Consider the following 19,036-nt stretch of genomic DNA (forward strand, 5'->3'; position numbering starts at 1 on the left):
ATCTTATCAGTTAATGACAATAACCCTCTTTGCAAATATTATCTATCAAAATCATAGATTTTGGTCAAACAAAGATTTTAAGTTATTACCTCTAATAATGCTTTTAAGCCAATGTAGTTGTCAGGGATACAGTGGAGGAAGACACACACACACACACACACACACACACACACACACGCACAAACACACCTGGAAATCAAGAAATAAAAATGCACTCTGGCATTAAAAACTGGATTTCCTAAACAAAGTAGCAGAACCTCCTTTTCCTCATCTGTAAAATGGAAATTATTGATAATTGGATAGCTGTGATTAGAATCTCAAATAAATGATGTGAAAGAACTCAAAACAAAACCATGAAAAACCCACATGTGGAAACACAATTGTAGACGTTATATATACTATTCATTATTTTGAGTGAAATATTCTGTGATATTAATATATCTTACTTTTATTTACTTTTTTATTTCTTTTCAGTGCCCCCATCGATTTCTGGCAGCAATAACATGGTGGCAGTGGTGGTTAATAACCTGGTGAGGTTAGAATGTGAAGCCAGAGGAATCCCTGCCCCAAGTCTGACCTGGTTGAAGGATGGGAGCCCTGTCTCTAGTTTTGCTAATGGGTTACAGGTACTCTCTGTTGTGTCTTAAGGGTAATCTACCACCTGATTATTAAATACAGTATGAACAGGTAAAGCTGTTAACAAGATTTGGAGAATAAGAATTAGCAAAGTTTATCCAAAAACATACACATTTATATCCATAATTACCATAGCCACACAATTAGGATTTCTAAACAATTCTTTAAAAGCTCAGTACATCTAAGAAATCTTTTATTTCATATGTAGATACTATATTTTGACCATTTGTTTTACTTTCTACCTTCCTCCCCATCCCCATTCCCTGCCACCAACACAAAAGATACCTTGCACAAAGAAGTGTTCATCAACAACAAAAACAGGAATTTCCTCCTAAAATTTATATTAAAATGTTTGGAAACATTCGTGAATTAGAGAACCATATAGGGTATATTTAATTTTACAAAAACATCAAGTAATAAAGTAAGAAAAATTAGAAAGGCGACATTATAGAAATGAAATTTGAATCTGAGAAGGCTGTTTAAGTGCTTCACATTGACTCAAAATTAAAATTATAGAAGCACACATATCTCCTTTAAAGTGTACTTTAATTTTATTTTGCCTAGTAGAGAACTTAGTTTTCCCACCATTCTACTTTAGCTTTTCTCAAAAATCCACTGCTTGCAGAATTTGGGACCCTATAGAAGATCCAGAGTTAATGTCAGTATTTTAGAAGTACAACTAGACCATTGGGATAAAAGAGCCATGAATGTGACTAATTAATTTATTTGGCTGCTACTTTGCTATTAATTATAGCTTCTTATTTATCCTGACCAAGAAAATTAGAAGGAAGATTAGCTGCTCTTATTCCCACTTCTTCTCATCTTTCTCCCCTGGTGGGCTTTTTCTCTCTCTGCAGTAAGGATGGATGAGATTGGACCTTCACTTGATTTTGTACATAGGGACTTGTTTTCAGTGGTTGTTTCCAAGTTTGGTTCTAGCTTTTCACAGGCTTCTTTCAAAGAGAGGATAAGAAGTAGATTATACAAAGCTTGCCCATTTTAAAATATCCAAGTGGTAAAATAAATAAAATAAAACGTCCAAGTGGAAATCTTTCTGGAGGCAAATGTCAACTGATTAACCTCAGAAAATAGGAGAAAAAAAAGGCTGTTTCTCAGAGGGGCATGTTGGCTATTTATCTTTCTTATCATTGAAAGGTTCTGTCTGGAGGCCGCATCCTAGCACTGACCAGCGCTCAAATCAGTGATACTGGGAGATATACCTGCGTGGCAGTGAATGCTGCTGGAGAGAAACAAAGGGACATTGACCTCAGAGTATATGGTGAAATATTTTAATAATTATTTCTGTTCTAATATAGATGTGTTTAATTCCTAAAATCATTGAAGAAGTTAAAGGAAGTTGTTGACAATAAAGAACCATGAGCAATAGAAATGATTTTATAGTATCAATTCAAATCACATTCTAACTTTCTGCTTTATATTTGACTTTGTCTGATTTTCCCTTTCTCAAAGTTCTGAGAAATTAAAATGCTAGGTGTTTAGAGTACTCTAAAGAGCATGACTATGGAGAGCAGCTTAGCAATTTGGAAGATGTAATCTTCTCACTAAAGGGAGCATCTGTTCAAGTAATTCTCATGATCTGTTCTACTCAAAGCCTTGATTTTATTACTTTTATATTTATAATCAGCATATTTTGTAGTCAATATGATGTCTATGAATTAAAGGCTATTTGAGAAGCAAAAGTTAAGCATAAATTTAGAGAAAATTCAGGTTTTTTCCTACCTATGATGCCACCGTAAGTACAAAAGGAAATGTCTAATTCTATCACAGCAGAAGTCCTCCTCAACAAAGTTCAGTCCTAAATGACCTCCATTCATAGGATGTGTTTTTCATTACACATTTTAGTTTACCTTTGCATTTAGGGCTGTTTTAGGCTTTTTTCAATGTCTTATTTGCATTATATTCCTTGGTCCTGGAATAATGGAATTGTTTCTCCATGGCCCCTCAAAGAGTATCTGGGTTTTTTCTATTTTAATTCCAGTATAATTAACATACAGTGTTATGTTAGCTTCATTCAGGTATACAGTCCTCTCTAAGCCCCACCTCACTTCCAAGTAGTTCACTCCTATTCAAAATATATCTTTTTTTTTTTTTACCTCCAGACCATGTCCGTTGACTCCTCTTTATAAGTTTGCCAAAAGTAAATGTAACAATCACAAGTAACTTATAAATCATAGTTTTTTAATTAAAAAAAGAAACCTTGTTACAACATGGCTAAATTACATATCTAATGGATCTTGGAAGTCCCAATTGACATTAGTAAACTACCAAAGGGCTCTCTATGCTCCCTCTTTTCTATTGCTTCTGCAGTAGACATGGGTCTGCATCCAGCCTCCAGCTTTGCTGGTGCTCTGTGTCACAGATAACAGATGGGACTAAAATGTCCAACCCCAGGGAATCTACTCCTTCCCTTAAATCTAACTGGGTCATTTTTATGTTTTATGGAGAATTGGAATGCTCACAATGTGAAATATCCTTAGAGAATGATTCATCAGTCAATCTAAGTATGTGATACAAAAGCTCCTTCAATAATTAGCAAGCAAGCAGAGAGGTGACATGAGTATTTGCTGGGTTTTAGTTAGGACTGAAAATCTGGGATTGGCTCCTTCTGTTTCTACGTGGGTTGGTGTCAAAAGTATACCAGAGAGGTGACAGAGAGTTGATATTTTCCAGGAGTCATAAAAACTCACTATTTTTTGTCATTTGCCAAGCCATTTCCATACAACCCTTTTGGTCTGAAAACTGGGATCTTTCCTCTGTTATAAAAGTCAGATGGTTAGCTAACATTTACATATGCTTAGCATTTGAATATAGGTGCACAGCAAGCAGTTAAAGAAATGTAAAATTTCAGACTCTTAATCTGAAATTAGTTTCCAATCTGTGCTCCCCTATTAGTATTATTTCCATATATTATATTCCTATATTTGTAGGAATAACCTTGACAATCTCGTGTCTCATTGTAGCCTAATGAATGTTCATCTCCAGTGACCAATCTCTTTAGATTTACATTGTAGAGTATGGGGGTGATAAGAGGAGTAGACAGTGGATAAAATAGCTTTCCTTACAATTGCAAGAGTAGTTCATTAAAATATTTCCCCTTGGTATGAATTCAGGGTATATTTTACTATATATTCTGAGGTGCTAAAACAAGAGAATTGGGTTTTTAAATGATTGAGATTCCTGTACCTTTACTTAAACCTAAGCTCAGAGAACTTTGTTAGAGATCACACGTGCTCCAGCATCTCAACAAGTGTAACCCTACAGCCGTGCTGATTTTGATAATTAAATTTAACAAGGATAATGCATAGGATGAGAAACAGACATGATACCCTCCTTCCTAAGCAATATAACCACAAAGCTAAGTAAGGATAACATCTAAGGAAGCCGAGATCTAAAGCGTAGAGACTTGTTCTCTTCTCAGACTAAACAAAAAGTTGAAAATGAAAGGACAGAAAACATAGAGGCACTTCAGTAATATATATCCTCAGCTATAATTAGATTTGCTTTTATTTATGTTCCTTAAGAAACAAATACTCTATTGTTTTTGCATTTTTCCTCTCAATTTAAAAAAAAAGTCTGGTTTCTTTTTGAACTTGATTCAACTCATTTAGCCATAAAGAAAAATAATTGGAGGAAAAATATTTAGAAATAAATTAACATTCTGCTTTCTTGAATTATTTCTGACTTTTACTTCTACAAGTAGTTGTAAAGAATTCATGCTTTTTTGTAAATTCTATAAATACTCTAAGATAAACATATTTTTATGCAGTTCTGGTACTTTTTTGTCCACTGAGACCAGACTTTACCTGAAATTACTTTCAAGCTTTTGAATTGGCTATTTTATTTAGGGCTTCCTGTGCTAAGACTGGTGAATGTATCTGTTTTCATAATATCTTAGAAAATGGCACTAATTGTGCTGATTTTGCTAATATTATAGCAGCTTTAATCTCAGACAATTTGTATATCTTTTATCTAATGTCTCACATATTAAAACAATTCCACTATTTTCTAGTCCCCATAGATTACTTTAAGCTTATTGTGAGAGCCAGATGTCTATGTGCTATTAAACTGAGCAGAATCAGGAATCTCTGCACAAAAGCTCTATTAGTCTATTCCAACTATTGTGCATGGCATTTCTTTGCATCATGACATCAGTTCCTTTGGATTTAGCACAGATCCTGCATCCAGAAACAGTACAAGAAAATGGCCTTTAGTTTATATGCCTTTCCCTCTGAGGAGACATGGTAGCAGAGAAAACTCATGGTTACAGAACTGCAGTGTTACTCATCAAAAGCTATTGCATTCATTGTCATTTTGCCACATGCTTCAGGATCCAGCCTGAAACAATGGCTAATGAACTATAATAACAATCCTTACCACAAAAATCTTATTTATATCAAAGCATTTGGAAAGTCCCTTAGGATTCATTTCAGTGCAGCTTAACCTTTCTTATTAAAAGAAAAAAAAAATACTACAAATATGGTACATGTCCTACAATCCTGAATAGGATTTAGTGAGAAATGGCCAAGGAAATTCCTCTCTGTGTTTTTTCAGTGGCCCTTTTATAACAGGCCTGATTTCATCGTTAGTTTGTGTTTTTTGAATTATTATAAATACAGTCCTGAAAGAGTCCTTGAGAGGTTATGGAGCCCACCCTCTCATTCTTGGCAGGACTGTACCTAAACCATCTGAGACAAATGATTGTTTACTCTATATTTTAATACACCCAAAGGAAGGAGATTCCTTAGACTTCTCCAAGAACACATTTCAACATCTGACAAGCTTGATAGCCAGGGGGTTCTAATTTTAATCTCATTAAAATTTCAACTTATTTCCTCTTTTTATGTAATTATATGTTGTACAGCTGGTCACTGCTTTCATTTTGTTCTTTACTGTGTCATTTATCCCACATGGTCTTTATTCCATAGAAAACTGACAAGGCATCATGGAAAACCAAAAAGAGCTCTAAACTGCAATAAGAAGACTTGACTCCTAGCTTTGCCACAGATTAGTCACGTTATTTCAAATAAGTTATTGTCTGTCACCTACTTCATGTTTTACATACCATGAGGTGGAACTAGGTGGTCTCTTTCGACTCTATTTTTTAATTTTGCCTCTGTGTCTATAAAACTTATTTTCTTTTGCAAAAGATATAAAGAAATATCAAAAGTATATATGCTTTTAATTATTGTTATTTATTTCCAAAATGCTTCATGAGTAATTTATTACTTTGGAAATCTTAAGCAGTAACATCTAGTTCAAAAAGTTTCTGAAATAGGCACTTGGTGAGAACTTCCAGTTCTAAAACTTCTTAAAGTGAAAAGTATTTCTGTTCAATAGGAACATATTAATCAGTGATTTCTTAGTATTTGATTCTGAACCAAATGATGCAACGAGGATATGTTAGAATTATTGTGATCCTACATCTTAAAAGAACTAATAAAGTTATTTGGTATATGTCCTGATGCTTAAAAAAGATAAGCAGTGTGTTGGCCTGTTCTATCCTGAGGGAAAACCCTTCTTTCACTTAGTTCCACCAAATATCATGGGAGAAGAACAGAACATCTCTGTCCTCATTAACCAAGCTGTGGAGTTACTCTGTCAGAGTGACGCTATCCCCCCACCTACTTTGACTTGGTTAAAGGATGGCCGCCCGTTGCTGAAGAAACCAGGCCTCAGTACCTCTGAAAATGGAACTGTGTTAAAGGTAAGCCTAGAGATTCATTTACTTCTTCTTATTTTATTCCTAAGCTCATGGCTTTGGTTGTAAACATGCCTGTCTACAAATGTTCTACTAATTTCATCTTGTAAAATTATAGGTACCCTTTTATTAATGAGGTTTGTAATATTTTAAAACTTTATGCTTAGTAAGATTTAGATATTTGTCTATCCATATTTGTAGCCAGAAGCCATCCAAAAATGCTTCTGGGAAAATACAGAACCATTCTAACGAGTGCTTCATTTTTAGTCATTCAACCACTCAGCAAATAAATACCCATTCTAGATGCTCTGCATACGATGTGAAAAATAGACACATTTCCTACCCTCAGTTTCTTCCAAGTTTGCATAAATATATGAAAATTAACGGTTCCAAGGGGCGCCTGGGTGGCTCAGATGGTTGAGCGTCTGCCTTTGGCTCGGGTCATGATCCCAGGGTCCTGGGATCGAGTTCCGCATTGGGCTCCCTGCTCCTTGGGAGCCTGCTTCTCCCTCTGCCTCTATCTCTCTGTCTCTCATGAATAAATAAATAAAATCTTTAAAAAAAGAAAGAAAATTAACAGTTCCATTGAAAATGCAGTAAGAACTGTAAGTGTGAGTTAATTACTATTTGGATGGTACAGGTAATACATTTTGGGAGGATAGTGAAAGGTGAGGCTGTGATTGCCTGGAAATCTTGGAAGGCTACTTGGCTTTTTATGCATAGATGGGACAAAAGGCCTGATTAAAGAAAGCAAGTAAGCTAGTGTGCCTGAAACAGAGAATTTAAACCAAGTGAATATTTGGAAATAATATTGACAACATTGATTTGAGTGAAATAAGAGCTAACACTGAAAATCAATTTAAGGAACTGGGATTCAGGAGACATGAGACATCTGGGTGGCTCAGTAGGTTAAGCATCTGCATTCGGCTCAGGTCTTGATCTCAGGGTTCTGGGATCAAGCCCTGAGTCAGGCTCCCTGCTCAGCGGTGAGTCTGCTGCTTCTTCCCCTGCTCTTGTGTTCTCGCTTTCTCTCTCTCTCTCTCTCTCTCTCTCCCTCCCTCTCAAATAAATAAATAGATAATCTTAAAAAAATACAAAGGAATTAGTATTCAGGAAGTAATAAGCCATTGGAATGTTTATAAAGTCCTCATAATAACCCTATTGAGAAACTGAAAGAATGGCTAAGTAATCTGCCCACAGTTACTAAGTGTCAGAAATGGGATTTGAATACAGGGAGTATAGCTTTAAAACTCATGCTACTAACCACTATACCACATAGCCTCTTGGTAAAGGAAGGTTATTGCTGGCAAACAAAGGGAGCCTTGAGAAATGGATGATGGGATCAGCACATTCTCAGGAAACTGAGAAGCTTATATAAGGAGAGCAGAAACATGGGAGAGAATGGGAGGGAGTATGAAGTTCTGTGTTAGAGGCAACCAAGTAGAGATTTTAGGAATTATGATCTGTAATAGTGGAGCTGGGTAAAGAAGGAAAAGCTGGAATAACTGGTGGAGGAAGGTAGGATAGGTCAATTGAGCTATATAGGGGAGAAAAGAAAAAAGCACTGGCCATGCTCAGAGGCAGACCCAGAGCTCTAGAAATCAGCTGGTAGTATTCTCAAACCCCTGCTCTGACCAAATGACAGAGGGAGACAGTTGTATGAAGACAAGTCCCAGCACTGGGCGGGGAGAGCTATGTGTGATTAGAAATGTCTTGGCAAATTTCAGAATATAGACGTTGATTTCTTCGGGGCACAGATCTCAATAAGTTTGGGAAGCCAAAAGAAAGGTGAGGGTGAAGAAATCCTGGGATCTATTGAATCCCTACCACAGAGGCTGGCCAGGCACCCTGAAATGTGCAGGTCCCACTGAGGGGTGTACAGAGAGGACCTCATGGAAATAAAAGCTACTACAGAACTCAAACAAAATTGGTCGGTTAAGACTATCGAACCTGTGTATTTCCCAAAACAATTCATGCACATCCCCAACCAGGTAAAGTAATAGATTCTTACCATGTTATTTTGCCTGGAACACACTAGGAAATCAGTATATCTTTTTTATTAAGTTTGTATTTTAATTCCAGTATAGTTAACATACAGTGTTTTATTAGTTTCAGGTGTACAAAATAGTGATTCATCATTTACATACAACACCCAGTGCTCATCACAACAAGTGCCCTCCTTAATCCCCTTCACCTATTTCACCCATCCCTCCACCCACCTCTCCTCTGGTGACCATCAGTTTGATCTCTATAGTTAAGAATCTTTTTTCCTGGTTTGTTTCTCTTTCTCTCCTTTTCCCTTTGTTCATTTGTTTTGTTTTAAAATTTCACATGTAAGTGAAATCATTTGGTATTTGTCTTTCTCTGATGGACTTATTTAATTTAATGTTACACCCTCTAGCTACATCCATGTTGTTATAAATGGCCAGATTTCATTCTTGTTTATGGCTGAATAACATTCCATTCCTACCTATATATGATATGTGATCACATATGTGAGATATATATATATCTCATATATATATTATATGTGTATGTGTATATATATATATACATATATATATATAATCTCCTTTATCCATTTATCAGTGGACACTTGGACTGCTTCCATAATTTGGCTATTATAAATAATGCTGCTATAAACATAGGGGTGCATGTGTCACTTTGAATTAGTGTTTCTGTATTTTGGGGGTAGGTATCCAGTAGTGTGATGATTGGATCATAGGGTAGTTCTATTTTTAACTTTCTGAGGAAGCTCCATACTGTTTTCCAGAATAGCTGCACCAGCTTGCATTCCCATCAACAGTACAAGAGTTTTGCTTTTTCCACAACCTTGCCAACACTTGTTCTTTGTGTTTTTTATTTTAGCCATTCTGACAGGTGTGAGGTGATACCTCATTGTAGTTTTGATTTGTATTTCTTTGATGATGAATGAGTCATGTGTCTGTTGGCCGTCTGTATGTCTTCTTTGGAGAAATGTCTGTTCATGTCTTCTGCCCATTTTTTAACTGGATTATTTATTTTTTGGGTGTTGAGTTGTATCAGTTCTTTATATATTTTGGATACTAATGCTTTATCATATATGTCATTTGCAAATATCTTTTCCCATTCTGTAGGTTGCCTTTTAGTTTTGTTTATTGTTTCTTTTGCTGTGCAGAGCTTTTTATCTTGATGAAGGCCCACCAGTTTATTTTTGCTTTTATTTCCCTTGCCTCAGGAGACATATCTAGAAAAACATTGCTATGGCCAAGACTTATCAAAAAGAAAAGAGAAAGTCCCCAAGTAAATAAAATCACTAATGAAAGAGGAGAGAACACAACCAACACCACAGAAATACAAGTAATCATAAGAGAATATTATGAAAAATTATATGCCAACAAATTGGGCAATCTGGAAGAAATGGATAAATTCCTAGATTCCTAGATTGTAAACATACAAACTACCAAAACTGAAACAGGACAAAACAGAAAATTTGAACAGACCCATAACCAGCAAAGAAAATTGAATCAGTATTCAAAAATCTTCCAACAAACAAAAGTCCAAAGCCAGATGGCTTCCCCAGGGAATTCTACCAGACATTTAAAGAAAAGTTAATACCTATCCTTCTCAAACTGTTTCAAAAAATAGAAATGGAAGGAAAACTTCCAAACTCCCTCAATGCGGCCAGCATTACTTTGATTCCAAAACTAGACAAAAATCCTACTAAAAAGGAGAATTGCATGCTAGACACATCTCCAAAGGCAAGGGAAACAAAACCAAAAATGAACTATTGGGACTTCTCAAGTTAAAAAGCTTTTGTGCAGCCAGCAAAGGAAACAGTCGACAAAACCAAAAGACAACCCACAGAATGGGAGAAGATATTTGCAAATGACATATCAGATAAAGGGCTAGTATCCTATATCTATAAAGAACTTATCAAACTCAACACCCAAACAACAAATAATCTAATGAAGAAATGGGCAGAAGACACGAACAGACATTTCTCCAAAGAAGACATCCAAATGGCCAACAGACACATGAAAAAATGCTCAACATTACTCAGCATCAGGGAAATACAAATCAAAACCACAATGAGATACCACCTCACACCAGTTAGAATGGCTAAAATTAACAAGTCAGGTAACGAAAGATGGCAAGGATGCAGAGAAAGGGGAATCTGCTTATACTGTTGGTGGGAATGCAAGCTGGTGCAGCCACTCTGGAAAACAGTATGGAAGTTCCTCAAAAATTGAAAATAGAGCTATCCTACAGCCCAGCAATTGCACTACTAAGTATTTACCCCCAAGATATAAATGTAATGATCCAAAGGGGCACATGCATCCCAGTATTTATAGCAGCAATGTCCACAATAGCCAAACTATGGAAAGAGCCCAGATGTCCATTGACAGATGAATGGATAAAGATGTGTGTGTGTGTGTGTGTGTGTGTGTGTGTGTGTGTGTGTGTGTGTGTGTGTAATGGAATATTACGCAGCCATCAAAAATGAAATCTTGCCATTTGCAATGACATGGCTGGAACTAGAGGGTATTATGCTAAGCAAAATGAATCAATCAGAGAAAGGTAAGTATCCTATGATCTCACTGATATATGGAATTTAAGAAAGAAGGTAGAGGATCATAGGGGAAGAGAGAAAAAAATGAAACAAGATGAAACCAGAGAGGGAGACAAACCATGAGAGACTCCTAATCATAGGAAACAAACTGAGGGTTGCTGGAGGGGTGGGGGATGGAGGGATGGTGTACCTGGGTGATGGATATTGGGGAGGGTATATGTTGTAATAAGCACTGGGTATTATATAAGACTGATGAATCACAGACCTGTACCCCTGAAACAAATAATATATGTTAAGTAATTGAATTTAAACTTTTTAAAAAAGGAGATTTACAGGCCAATATCCCTGATGAACATAAATGCAAAAATTCTTGATAAAATACTAGCAAATGGAATTCAACAGTACTTTAAAAGAATTATTCACCATGACCAAGTGGGATTTATTTCTGGGCTTCAGAGGTGGTTCAGTATTCACAAATCAATGAAAAGAATTGATGAATGAATGAATTGATGAATGAATGAATCACAAATGAAATGAAATGAAATGAATCAATGAAAAGAATCACAAATCAATGTGATTTACCACATCAATAAAAGAAAGGATAATATCCTGTCAATAGATACAGAAAAAGCATTTGATAAAATACAGCATTCTTTTTTTTTTTATATTATCTATTTATTTGACAGAGAGAGACACAGCAAGAGAGGGAACAGAAGCAGGAGGAGTGGGAGAGGAAGAAGCAGGCTTCCCACAGAGCAGAGAGCCCGATGCAGGGCTCGATCCCAGGACCCTGGGATCATGACCTGAGCCAAAGGCAGACACTTAACGACTGAGCCACCCAGGCGCCCCAGCATTCTTTCTTGATTAAAAAAAAAAAAAACCCTCAACAAAGTGGGGCTAGATAAAACACCTTAACATCGTAGAGGCCATATATAAAAGACCCACAGCTAATATCATCCTCAATGGGAAAAACTGAGAACATTTCCCCTATGGTCAAGAACAAGACAAGGATGTCCACTCTTGCCATTACTACTTAACATAGTACTGGAATTTTTAGCCTCAATCAAACAACAAAAAGAAATAAAAGACATCCAAATAGGCAAGGAAGAAGTCAAACTTTCACTATTTACAGATGATGTGATATACTCTATGTAGAAAACCTGAAAGACTCCACGAAAAAATTGCTAGAACTAATGCATGAATTCAACAAAGTTACAAGATATAAAATCAATGTGCAGAAATCTGTTGCGTTTCTATACATCAATAATGAAACAGCACAAAAAGCAATCAGGGAATCAGTCGCATTTGCAATTGCACCAAAAATCATAAGATACCTAGGAATAAACCTAATCAAAGAGGTAAAAGATCTGTACTCTGAAAAGTATAGAACACTTATGAAGGAAATTGAAGAGGACAGAAAGAAAATGCTCATGCTCCATTCTTGGAGCATTGGATTTGTTCTTCCAATCCATTCCTTGCTCATTGATTGGAAGAACAACCATTGTTAAAATGTCTCTACTACCCAAAGCTATCTACACATTTAATGCAATCCCTATCAAAATACCACCAGCATTTTTCACAGAGCTTGAATAAACAATCCTAAAATTTGTATGGAACCACAAAAGACCCTGAGTAACCAAAGTCCTGAAAAAGAAAAGCAAAGCTGGAGGCATCACAATTCTGGACTTCAAGCTGTATTACAAATCTGTAGTCATCAAGACTTATGGTGCTGGCACAGAAACAGACACAGAGATCAATGGAACAGAATAGAAAACCCAGAAATGGACCCAGAACTATATGATCAACTAATCTTCAACAAAACAGGACAGAATACTCAATGGAAAAAAGACAATCTCTTCAACAAATGGTGTTGGGAAACTGGACAGCAACATGAAGAATGAGACTGGGACCATTTTCTTACATCATACACCCAAGTAAATTCAAAATGGATGAAAGACCTAAGTGTGAGACAGAAAACCATCAAAATCTTGAGGAGAACACAGGCAGCAACCTCTGTGACCTCGGCCATAGCAACTTCTTTTTTTTTTTTTTCAAGATTTATATTTATTTGAGGTGTGGGGAGAGCAGCAGAGGAAGATGGACAGGGAGAGGATCCCAAGCAGACTCCCCACTGAGCACAAAACCCGATGTGGGGCTCAATCCCATGACCCTGATATCATGACATGAGCTGAAACCAAGAGTCAGACACTCAACCAACTGAGCCACCCAGGTGCCCCCATAGCAACTTCTTACTATACAAGTCACTGGAGGCAGGGGAAACAAAAGCAAAAATGAACTATTGGGACTTCTTCAAGATAAAAAGCTTCTGCACAGCAAAGGAAACCATCGACAAAATTAAAAGGTAGCTTATGGAATGGGAGAAGATATTTGCAAATGACATATCTGATAAAGGGTTAGTATCCAAAGTACATAAAGAACTGTTATAACTCAACACCCAGGGATGTCTGGGCGCCTCAGTCGGTTAAATGTATGCCTTCAGCTCAGGTCATGATCCCAGGGTCCTGGGATCAAGTCCCACATCGCGCTCTCTACTCAGCAGGGACCCTGCTTCTCCCTCTGCCTGCCGTTCCCCCTGCTTGTGCTTTCTCTGTCTCTGACAGATAAAAAAAATCTTTAAAAAAATAACTCAACACCCAAAAAACAAGTAATCCAGTTAAGATATGGGCAGAAGACATGAATAGACATTTTTCCAAAGAAGACATCCAGATGGCTAACAGACACATGAAAAAAATGCTCAATATCACTCATCATCAAGGAAATACAAATCAAAACTACAGTGAGGTATCACCTCATGCCTGTGAGAATGGCTAAAATTAACAACACAGGAAACAAAAAGTATTGGCAAGGATGTGGAGAAAGGGGAACCCTCTTATACTGTAGGTGGGAATGCAAACTGATGCAGCCACTCTGGAAAACAGTATGGAGGTTCCCCAAAAAGTTAAAAATAGAACCACCCTATAATCCAGCAATTACACTACTAGGTATTTACCCAAAGGATACAAAAATATAGATTCAAGGGGGTACATGCACTCCGCTGTTTATAGCAGCACTATCAACAAGACCTAGACTGTGGAGAGAGCCCAAATGTCCATCGACTGATGAATGGATAAGGAAGATGTAGTATATATATATATATATATATATATATATACACACACAATGGTATATTACTCAGCCATCAAAAAGAATGCAGTCTTGCCATTCACAGCAATGTGGCTGGAGCTAGAATGTATTATGCTAAGTGAAACAAGTCAGTCAGAGAAAGACAAATATCATTATTTCGCTCATATGTAGAATTTAAGAAACAAAATAGATGAACATATGAGAGGGGGAAAAAGAGAGAGAAAGAAACCACAAGAGACTCTGAAAGATAGAGAATAAACTGAGTGTTGATGGAGGGAAGTGAGTGGGGAATGGGCTAGATGGGTGATGGGTGTTAAGGAGGGCACTTGTTATAATGAGCACTGGGTGTTGTATGTAGGTGATAAATCACTGAATTCTACTCCTAAAACCAATATTGCACTGTACATTAACTAGAATTTAAATAAAAATTTTAAAAAAAGAAGCTTACAAACCCAGTATAGGGAGAAGACATGTAATAAACCAATAATAAAGGTGGTATTTTACTGAACGATAGCCTAGATATATAAAGGTTATCTATATTAAAGGCCTAAATAACTTATTCAGAAATTGTGTTTTGTTATTTTATCTGAATTTTATTTAATTATATTTAAAAGGTCTTTCTAGACCTTCAGTCACTATTAATTAGATTAAAACAAAGTATGATATAGATGAAAATTGTTGAATTTTAATTTAATTGTTGAATTTTGATTTAAGTGTTGAATGTGGGTGATGGGCATATAGTCATATGCTCTACTATTCTCTTTCCTTTCTATATGTTTGAAAACCTTTAGAATACTCATGAAAAATAAGAAGTCACAAATAACATTAATAGAAAAACTCCAATTATGAAATAGAAACAGGTTTCAAAGCATGGTTTTATTTTTAGATTGAAGAGGCTCAAGTTCAAGACACTGGTCGTTACACTTGTGAGGCAACAAATGTTGCTGGAAAAACTGAGAAAAACTATAATGTCAACATTTGGGGTAAGTGTGATTATATGTAATTAACTGAAGATCAATTATAGATAGGTTACTGTTAAAGGGATTTAAAGAAGGACTGGGATGTTCAGATCTGTATTTGGGGAATAAAACAGATAAACTCTAGTAGTATTTAAGAAACTGAATTAACAGGATTAATTGATTACATGGGTAGGTGTGAAAAGAAGAAGAGTAGAGGATGGATGTTGTTGTGGGTTGGCCAGCTGGGCCATGTGGACAGCAGTGTCCTTCCCTCAGAAAAGGAACAAAGGTGTCTGGGTTCAGTTGTGGGCAAGTCAAATTTGAAAGTGTCTCTGATATATCCAGGTTGAGATGTTTAGTAGTCAGACAAAAATCTAGACCTCAGATGGGGTCTGCATTACAGATACAGATTTGCAAGTATTTGTGTCAATGGAAGCCATGGGAATAGAGGAGGGTGGAATTGAGGTTGGAGATGGTGTACTTATAGTAATGGCAATCTATGTAATTGTCATTTTCTTCGGCAGAACTTTCCATCTGTGGTATGGGAGATGACAGAGTAAACTAACTGTAGGATTCATCCAGAAGAAGAGTGTTGCAAAACAGGAAGGGCAAGAGTGCAAGGCAGTTGAGATTATTGGCAAAGGAGTAGTTGAAATTATTGATCATGAAATCTAAGCTGGATAGAAAAGTCAGTAAACAAGAGTAGGCAGCTGGATTGGGAAGTTTCTGAGAGATGAAAAGACTTGAGATTCAATTGGGTCGATGAAGTGAGAATTGGGAATAATTGAGTGAAAGCTATAAGGATGGAGCAGTATGAGAAATGTTCTAGATGATGAACATGGTGGAGAAAGAAATGAGCAGATCAAGGAAGTGAGTAGCCACGGTGGTCAGACTGGATGTTGCAGATGTTGTGTTCATACAGAAGAATGCCAGGTCTCCATGTGAAGGAGAAAGATAAAAACAAATACCAAATTGTTCAATGAATAGAAAAAGAATGGCAGGTTCACAGATGATGGTGAGGTAGAAAGAGAAGTAAATTGGTGGCATGAGCCTCAAAGAAGGAGGTTTTCACATGGGGGCAGTTGAAGTTGAACAATGACTGGAAGCTACATTGAGAGGGGAGGATTTTCCCATTCCTCAACTCCCAGGAGCTTGGAAGAGCAAGCATCTGCCACCTGATAATATTGCAGCCAGAGAAGCATCTTGAGAGGAGAGTTCAGCCAGCAAAGGCAGGCTTGGCCTTCTTGAGAGGAGCGTGGGTAGTCAGGGTTCACTTAAATGTTCCAAAGAGAAACTAGAGAACAGTGGGGAGGCAGGCTGTGCATTCTAATAACATATCCATTTCTTGGATCAAACCCCTGTGTCTGTCCTTTACCATAATGTTGTAAGCCTGTTTTCCAGTTCTGTTCAGGAGCTAAGACATCAAAACTGTCTGAGCAGAAAAGACAATTAAGTGTAAATTTGGTAGGTGCTTTAGTTTTCTGATGCAAAAAGTCTAATTATCTACAATACATTAGCTTCTGAATATTTTGTTAATTAAGTTTCTATCTGTGAAAACGAGAAGTCTGCTAATAGGTATTTTTCTGTCTTATAGTTGACTTTTAATGTGGTATCAATATGTCAACCTCAAGGGCTAATTTTTTCCTTATGTCATTTGAGTGGGAACCTTTTTTTAAAATGTAAAATATTAAGGAAATTTAATGTAAAGTTAATGTAAATATAATAATTTTTCATCTTTCAGTGCCACCAAATATTTATGGTTCTGATGAACTTGCTCAACTTACAGTCATTGAAGGGAATCTCATTAGTTTATTGTGTGAATCAAGTGGTATTCCACCCCCAAATCTCATTTGGAAGAAAAAAGGTCAGTTTTCATCCTCAACATTTATAAGATTAAAATAAATGTTAAATGAATCTATATTTTGTTTGACAAACATATCATTTTATTAACAAACTTTCCTGGGGTTTTCATACAGAAATACTAGATAGTATGATTGCTTTATATTAAATGTGTAGCATTTGATAACTTCTACACTATATAGCTGAAAATCTTTAATTTGGAACTGTTCTCCAGAAAAAAATTAACTTTCTGTATTAGTTGATTACTTTATAATCTAATGCATTATAGGGTGGCTATAATGGTCAAGAATCCGCCATTCAAAGAATTCTTTTATCTTCTTTAATGTAAGCTTTAAAAAATATTTTCTATAACATTTTTGCTGTATTTGTTACAGTTTTACAATGTATGCTGAGTTAAACAAATTTTCAATTTATTCATTAATATTTATTTGTATCCATTAAGTATCAGACAGATAATCTATATTTTTAGTTGATTTTTTTTAAGATTTTATTTATTTATTTGAGAGCGAGAGCAAGAGAGATGGGAGAGGGAGAGGGAGAATGAGACTCGCCGCTGAGCAGGGACCCCGACTCGGGGCTCCATCCCAGGACACTGGGATCATGACCTGAGGCAAAGGCAGACCTTTAATCCACTGACCCACCCAGGTGCCCAATATTTTTAGTTGATTTTTAAAATCATTTTGTTTTATTGTTTTAAGATTTTACTTTATTTTTCTAAGTATGCTTTCAAATGTAATACTGATTGAAAAAAATTTACAGAAGATAATCTTTTTTTTTTTTAAAGATTTTATTTATTTATTTGACAGAGAGACAGCAAGAGAGGGAACACAAGCAGGAGGAGTGGGAGAGGGAGAAGCAGGCTTCCCACTGAGCAGGGACCCCAATGTGGGACTCAATCCCAGGACCCTGGGATCATGACCTGAGCCAAAGGCAGACACTTGACTGAGCCACCCAGGCGCCCTGCAGAAGATAATCTTGATAAATGTCTCTTCCTCCTGCCTCTCCTCTCCTGCCTTCTCCTCCTTCTTTTTGCATAGGATTATTTTACAGTGTCATCTGCCTTTTAGGTTCTTGAACTAAGTTGTAAATAAACGTACTTATCAAAGTATGTACACAAAATGTTATATATTTTTGCTTCACATTCTGGCATTTTGTTTTCTTTGTAGGCTCCCCAGTGCTGGCTGATGCTGCAGGGCGAGTCAGAACTTTATCTGGAGGCAGACAGTTACAGATCTCAGTTGCGGAAAAATCTGATGCAGGGCTATATACGTGTGTAGCATCAAATGTTGCTGGAACTGCAAAGAAAGACTACAGTCTGCAAGTTTATAGTAAGTTATTGATTAGCCAGACTTTCTTTTAATCTGTCTCTCCTTTTTGCTTTTTCTTTATATCTTTTAAGATACATTCAAGGTAGTATGGTTATAATATACCTATCATAAGACTCACAAATTTAAACTGTGCTGACATAAACAAAGAGCAATTGCTTATTTCTGCCTGTTATTCATTTAGCAATACAGCTGTGCACTCTACATCAGCATGCTAATAGAAGACACATCAATGTGGTTGTAATGTATTGGGGGCAGGATAGTGGCTATGTGGAATGGGGAGAGATGGTGTTGTATCATAGGGTATATTTGCAAAATGGAAAAATATCTTAAAGAATATTTAATTTGTATAAGATTTGAAACTGTTTTAAATATTCACATTATCTCATTTAACCTTTACATGAACTATGATATGAAACAAAATTATTGCCTCCATTTTGCATATGTAGTCATCTAAGTTCAGAGAGGTTTCCATGACTGACCAAGGTCACCTGAATTGATTGTAGTAGAACTGGCACTAAAACCCAAGATTACTAATGCTGGCCCATGTTTCTTCCCCCACACACCTATGTATTAGAATTGGTCTAATTTTTTTTTCTTAGAATAAGTATCAATTAGGTAAATTCAGCTACAAAACTACAGAATAACTAGTAATCAGTGGCTTAACCAATTAGAGACTTATTTTCTCACATAATGAGAAGCCTGAGGTTGGCAGTCCCTGGAGTTGGTCAGAACCTTATTCATATAAACCAGGAGAGCTAGGATTCTCCTGCTCCTACCTATGTGGTCTCAAGATCATTGCTTCAACTGTGGTATCAAGTCTACATTGAAGGCAAAAATA

At 36.4% G+C, this 19,036-nt stretch overlaps 1 protein-coding gene across 1 annotated transcript in view; it reads left to right on the forward strand.

Annotated features, from left to right (window-relative positions):
* HMCN1 (hemicentin 1) overlaps nt 1-19,036 on the forward strand; it is a 467,830-nt gene that overhangs the window by 312,967 nt on the left and 135,827 nt on the right. The window contains exons 39-44 of the mRNA XM_028121561.2: nt 475-626; nt 1,792-1,915; nt 6,186-6,361; nt 14,938-15,034; nt 16,752-16,874; nt 18,037-18,198. Coding sequence (XP_027977362.2) covers nt 475-626; nt 1,792-1,915; nt 6,186-6,361; nt 14,938-15,034; nt 16,752-16,874; nt 18,037-18,198 — 834 coding nt within the window. The remainder of the gene's footprint in view (nt 1-474; nt 627-1,791; nt 1,916-6,185; nt 6,362-14,937; nt 15,035-16,751; nt 16,875-18,036; nt 18,199-19,036) is intronic.

The sequence above is a fragment of the Eumetopias jubatus genome, unplaced genomic scaffold, assembly GCF_037043125.1.
Source record: "Eumetopias jubatus isolate StellerSeaLion01/CBP00866 unplaced genomic scaffold, mEumJub1_p1.0 scaffold_12, whole genome shotgun sequence".
Taxonomy (NCBI): domain Eukaryota; kingdom Metazoa; phylum Chordata; class Mammalia; order Carnivora; family Otariidae; genus Eumetopias; species Eumetopias jubatus.